At 42.1% G+C, this 6,960-nt stretch overlaps 1 protein-coding gene across 1 annotated transcript; it reads right to left on the bottom strand.

Annotated features, from left to right (window-relative positions):
- Positions 1–730: 730 nt before the first annotated feature.
- LOC136648565 (probable G-protein coupled receptor 139) lies at positions 731–1,576 on the bottom strand. The gene has a single exon (XM_066624683.1). It carries the CDS (start codon positions 1,574–1,576, stop codon positions 731–733), a length of 846 nt encoding a protein of 281 aa, XP_066480780.1.
- Positions 1,577–6,960: the final 5,384 nt, after the last annotated feature.

Raw genomic sequence — 6,960 nt, 5'->3', positions numbered from 1 at the left:
AGCAGGGGTCTAGAATAGTGTGCTATGCATGTTTCACTTGTGAAGACTTTGTGGCTTGTCACTTTGAGGAATCTGATACAAAATAATTCTGCCCCCCCCACCCCGCCCTGAGTTTGCTTGCTTCTAGTAGGCTCTACCTTTACACGTATATTTGTAAAGTAAATCTCTAGAGCTCTCTCAACCAAAGGAAACTAACCCTTCAGAGTTATCCCTGGACTTCTTGGCATGCAGGGAAGTAAAGAGTGCTCTGTGTACAATAAACTTATGCTGAGTCATGCTGTTGTCTACTTCACATGGAAGTAGCTCTCCAAAGTCTTCCCCAGCTCTGCTGCTGGAAAGCCTTTTAACTGGAGATGCCAGGAATCAAAACTGGGGCATCTGAACACAAAGCTACAACCCCTCCTCAATCAAGCTGACCAGCACTATGGGTGGGGGGAAAAAAAACTATTTAACATGTTTAGTCAATATTCAGCTCTACATTATTCCATTCAATCTGTTGTGTCCCTAGAGTATTTTGGGTTTGTGATGGCTCCTGAAGCTTTGATTTCTGAGGCATCTATCTTCAAAGGGACATCGCTCCAACATGCAGCTGCCAAATTATTTTGAATGCCATTTTTCTTGGCCATTTCTTTTTCAATACTGAGACCATTTTGTGAGGAATGACTGTGTGAATTGCCTTTGCCATAATATAACTGTAACCTGAGTGGTCTCTGTTAGATGGTATGATGCATTATGCCTGGAAAACAGCAGGCAGTTTTGTTTTTGTTTGGCAAGGATGCAGGATGGCCTCCAGATACTGGATTAGCTCCCTGCGGAAGGCAGACTGAGTGCAGGCATAGAGATACATATTGATAGCTGTGTTGGTCATTTCCAGCATGGTGCCAATATCTGCCAAAACGTTAATGGTCTTGGTATAATCCTGTCTGTTTATATCATAGTGACAGGTCTTGATGATGATCTGGGTAACAAATCTCATGGTGCAGAGGCAGGCAAATGTCATGGAGACTGTTACCAGAAGAATGACTGATTTTTTCTTCTGATTCCTGAAGTGGGTATCTGATGAGATTCTATGCAATACTCCCCCAGAGACACAGTGCACTTTGTTGCGGTACATTATCTGCCTAAGAGTGAGGCTGTTCAAGGTGAAGATGATGATAAATGGGATAATATAAATCAGAGAAGTCTGAAACCACACGAGGCCCTCAACAAATGTACTGGACAGTTTTGGGTTATACTTGCAGATAGCATAACCTGTTCCATTCTCTACCTCTGAAAAATTCATCCAGTAGTATGGGATAGCCACAGCATAGCTACAGACATGGATCACAGCAATGGCACAAAGCGTGTTCCTGGGAGAGCAGATCCTCCTCTTCAGGCTGAAGGTGTTGATAGCAATGAAACGCTCAATGGTGAAGGATACCACCAGCCAGACAGAGGTGTTGACTGCACCGTAGTTGAACATATCTCGGAGAGTGCACCAGGGGTCTTTGTACCAGAATGGCCTTATGCTGAAGGTTTTGGTGATCATCTCAATAATGACAAAGAGAACAAGGACCACTGTGTCTGCCAGGGACATGGCCATCAGGTGGTAGCGACTGGAGATGGAAATAAGGCAGTCTTTATGCCAGAAAATCACAAATACCACAATATTTGCTGCAAAGCAAAGTAAGAGCTGTGTGAATGCCAAGCTCAAAAATGTGCATTCATAGGATTAGAATCAGAGTTGAAGGGATCTTAAATCATCCCCTAGTTCAACCCCTTTTTCAGTGCAGACAACTTGTACTACATCCCTGACAATTAGACATCCAGCCTCTGAGAGCCTCCAGCAAGGCAGAGTCCATTACTGCACAAGGCAGATTGTTCCAGTGACTTACAGGTAGGGAATTCTCTCTTGTGTCTATTCTTAAGCCTCTTCCTGTCAATTCAACTCATTGGTTCTCATTCTGGCCTCAAGAGGCACAGTGAATAAGCTGTCCCTCTCTTTTGTGTGACTGCCCTTTGAAAAGGGCCTTCATATAGTATTCTCTTCACTATGCTAAACATTCTAAGCTCTTTTAATCCTTCCTCATACATAGGCTTGTCCTTTGGTTGTGTTTTACTGCAGCATCAACATGGGATATTTAACTATGTACCTATCATAGTGAAGTCCAACTCCACATTCAATTTAACTAGAAGCCTGCTGTCAAAGAACAGCTCATTAGTTCAAATCGCTTTCAATATATGTGAAATTCAGATCTTTTCCACCTCTGTTAAGCCTCGAAACTTCAGTGTGTAACCTTACCACCTTTGGTTCCTGTATGTCAGTTAGCTGCCTTCAGGGATTTCTTATCATTCAGTTTTCCAGTCCTGAGCCAGTCTCACAGAAACTCTCCTTAAAATCTGGGTGATTTATTAATCCCAGCTAAGTGCATATCATTTCCCCCCCCCCTTGCAGAAGCTAGACTGCAAAAAAAATTCTTAGCAGGTAAAATATCTGAGAACAACTTATCACATCAGCTCAAAGAATGGCTGTCAAAGGGCTCATTACCACAAGCACAATGTGATTACCGGGGTGACTCTATAATAGTGACGGGCTCTTTTATGAAGTCTATAAACTACTGCTGTGCTTCCTGTAACAATTTGCTTCAGAAGAGCACAATTTGCATTGTCCTGTGCTGGGTGTGTGTGTGGGTTGGATTCAGCCTCTGCAACCTGGCTGAATAGAGAGAAACTCTGCATTAAACTCTCTGCTGTTATGGAGACTGAATGTATATATTTATTTTGCTGCCATTATATACTACCTGTCTTGCAACACACACATGGTGGTTTCCATATAAACATATGGAAGCAAAAAGGTTAAATTTTTAAATTCCGTTCATAATAAAAACTGCAACATTCTCCAGGACCCAGACCATTGGTGTTTTCTTCAAGAGGTGAAGACTCTGTCCCAACTGATTAAGAGATGAGCTCCCACCTCCCACCAGGGAGCTCCTAGGTTTTTGCTACCCATCGGAAATATCTAGGAGTGCTTCTTTCCCTTTATTTGCTTATCTTGAAAAAGGCTATGGTGTTAGACCAATATCTCAGAATAGGCTCAAAACATCATTAGCTACAAAATTTGAACATCCTGACTCTCCATTTCTAATGGACTGGTCTGCATAGGGAGCAACTAGCTATGATCACAAACATTATACTGGCTGTTATAAATCCAAAGACAAGGAAAGCATCTTCTAAGCAGGAAAAAACTACCTCCTTTAGTGCTGGTTTCTCTTCTCTCCTTCCATTTGTGCAATCTCCATTATCTACTTCATTACTACAGGATACTATCACCATCATTAATCTTTTACTTCTTTGTTGCAGTTGTTATCTTTGTCTGATTCAGTAGCTCACAATTCCTTTTTTGTGAAAAAAAAGCTCACAGGCCTTTTCTAGCCTGTCCTTTTTCAAACTTCTGTCCTTTATACTCACATGGGATCCCGATTATTGCCAGAAGTGGGTAGAACACTTTTTTTAGTATTATCATCCAATGGTCCTGTATCATATTGGAATCCAGTTATCTTTCAGGAATAAATCTTGGCTTCCAGTATTATGAATGTCAACAGTCTCTTTCTGACCCAGTCTTGCCTTATGAGAGGGTAATTCTGCAGTTAACTTACTTATACCATCTGTTTAAATAATCAATTACTGTATTTAATTTAGTCCAGCAGGTATAAAACTCTAGTTAATCATTTATCTAGCTATAAAAGGCAAGGTTATGTGATGAGAGAGTGCTGTACAAAATTAAACCAGGACAAAGGAGGCAAAACAGGTCATAGATGAATGCACCCATTTTGTAATGATATGGTGGAAAGGGCAAATCCAGCTTGCAGTTGAGAAGATCATGCTGTGAGCTTCTCTCCAGGCTCCAGATTACATGATTTATTTTCTGCCTCTAAAGAGAAGCAAGTGATGCAGTTAATGGTCCTCCTTTCCATCAAGATTGTTGTTGTTCTAGTCTTTTTAGCAGAAAGCATTGCTGTCTAAGAATAGTATCCAAGACAACAGCCTCTTTGAGGATGCATTGCAGAAAGTCTCATACTGGGGTGGGGGAGAAAGTACCAAACATTGAGATTCAAAATGTATTGACAAACACACACACACACACACAAAAACCCCCTCTGTTTTGGATGATAATGACACCTACACATTAAGGTAGGAAAAATATTACAGTGGTGTTTCTTTCCCTTCTTGAGCTTGTTTTTTAACTGAAGGATGACAAAACCGACAGGATTGATTCACAGGTGGCAGTGAATGACCACTACCATGTGAGTCTTGACTGCAGGAAAAAGTTGCAAAGGCCAACAACAGAAAGGTGGGAGAATTACCAGTAATCAAAGGTAATAACACAGGCCTGTGAAAATGAGGGTCAGAAAAATTTTCAAAATTTATTTTGTCTTTATATGAATTTGGAGTGCTGATTCTAAAAATTGCATTTTTTTTGCCCTATCATGTCTAGTTTTGGAATATAGCATAGCCTTATTAGTCAATGGTTCGAGCAACTTCCTCATGAGGAAGCCATGGGGTAAGTTGCTGCAAGAGTGAAGCAAATACACTGAATCTGAGAAAAGCCAGAAGAAAAATTCTGCACCTACAAAACTTCTGATAATCCATACAGGACCTTAAAATGCAGCAGTCTCGCCAAGAACCTTAGCAAGAGTAAACCTGTACAATGATTCAGCAAGTGCAAGAAAAGATTTCTCCCTAAATCATGTTATACCTCAAACCATATAAAGAGTGCATTTTGTGTTCCATCTTTGTCATAAGACAATATTTTGAGTAGTTAAGTATAACCAAGATGCCCACCAAAGTGATGGGCCTTATGTATGGAAACATGGGTCTAAAGATAGGGTAGCATCCAAGCTTCAGTTTCTTTCCAGTTAGCCATAGGATAGCATCCAAGCTTCAGTTTCTCTTTCCAGTTAGCCCCTCTCTCTAGCCCACAAGACACCCTTTTCTTCTCCTTTCTCCTTCTCTTTGAGCTCTCACCTATATTCTGCTCAGATCAGAACATCTGAATATTCTGTTCAGGTGCAACATATCCTTGAAGCCCTGTTAGCAAGATACCCACCAAGTTCTTTGGAACTTGGACAGCATTCATACTTGCTTTCCCCCACTTGGGCATCATTCTCTAGTTGTGCTACAATATAGTAGTTGTCACTCTGCCTGCCCACATTCAGTTCTTGAGTCTTGGCTTTGTGGTTTAAGAGTTAAGAATATTTATATACAGTACCACTTTTCAATCAAGAAGTTCACTAAGAAGTTTACAGAGAAAAACCAAACTAGAAAATGCCTCCCTGCCCCCAAAGAGCTCACAGTCTAAAGATACTGAAGAAACACTAGCAAAGACCTATTAGAAAAGATACCAAGCTGGGGTAAATAGGGACAATTACTCTCTCCTGACAGACAAAGGAGTTTTCCAAATGCTACTTGCCAATTGGGTTGTATACCAAACTGCCCCCTTTCCCATCCCCCACTGAAGATGACAGCTATCTGCCACACTCTAGCTATCACTCTACCCTCCTCCACACTTTCCCTATTCCTTTTGTGCCTTCAAGGGCATGTATGCCTACTCAGAAGTAAGCCCCATTACACTCAGTGGGGCTTACTCCCAGGTAAGTGTGGCTAGGACTGCAGCCTTAGTGCTTTGCAGTGGGGGTGGGGCTCCCTGCCAAACCTACTGCCCAATCCTATGCATGCCTACACAGAAGTAAGCATGAATTATGTTATGTGGGGTGAGAAAAATTTATGGGCCTCGGGTGTCAAGTGACCTAGCTACGCCACTGGCTCCCAAACTACTTCAACTGAAGGTTTCCTTGAGCTAGTCCTAGTGGAAGTGGTCATGGCTCCCCATTAGGGTTACAATCCTATACATTTTATATAGGTTTTTTCACAAGGATTCCACAGCACCCCTGGCTGGTTTCTGTGACTCCCTTGGGAACCACTGGACTAGAGGTTTCCTAAATACAATTTATTATCTTATGTTTCCACTCATCTTTCAGATGGTTTGCTCTCCTGGAAATGTATGCAAGCATGTACTGGAAATGTGTGCAATGGGGAAAAAAACAGATATAGGATTTTAGATAAAATTTGGGGCATAAACCCCATCATCTTCTACCATGTAGCTGTGCTGATGGGGCACCAAATGGCCTGGAAGAGGTAAGTAAATATATTTTGGCTTACCACTCTGAAGACTGCCTGGCCATCAATGGATCTCCTTGAACCTACACCAACTATTTTGTTGAGATGGCAGACTGGAAAAACTGCCATCAGATGCTGCTGCCACCAGGATCCTCCCCCTCCAGTACCTTAACTGTTCTGGTGCAGACTGGGTTGGTACGTGGCAGACATGCAGAGTCTCTGGCTGTTTCCACTGGCAGCTCCTAAGCACGCAGTAGTGGTTCAACACTTTTGCTGTCATCAGAGGACTTATGGTTGCAGATTGGGAGGTCTGCTGCTGTAGGCCCTCTATAGGATTGGGCCTTTAGTAATTTTACGAGTCACTGAGGACATAATCCTAAGCAACTTTCCAGCACCGAGGTAAGGGCAATGCAATTCTGAGGTAAGGGATCAAATATTCCCTTACCTGGACAAGTCCTCCATGAGTGCCACCCAACTGCAGGATGCAGCAAATGCCCCATTGGCACAGCTATGTTAGTGCTAGAAAGTTGGTTAGGATTTGGGCCTGAGTTTCATAATGAATTCTCCTGATGATTGTAGCATCATATTTTTACCCATTTGTCTCCTGTCTGGAGATGGCATGCAGTGTAGCAGGCCTTAGATAAGCTAGATGCTATATTCCTACCATGTGGTGAGCATTCCCAGTTTCCTCCACTACATTTTGCCTCTTGCCTTCATCCAATTTAGATCTTTCTAGTACAGCCAAAGATTGAGACAATGCTTCAGCAGCCTGAAGAGACTATCCAGTCACAGTAGCCATTATCC

Source organism: Tiliqua scincoides, chromosome 4, assembly GCF_035046505.1.
Source record: "Tiliqua scincoides isolate rTilSci1 chromosome 4, rTilSci1.hap2, whole genome shotgun sequence".
NCBI classification, from domain to species: domain Eukaryota; kingdom Metazoa; phylum Chordata; class Lepidosauria; order Squamata; family Scincidae; genus Tiliqua; species Tiliqua scincoides.
The sequence above is the reverse complement of the archived record's forward strand: the minus strand, read 5'-3'. Positions and strand labels throughout refer to the sequence as shown.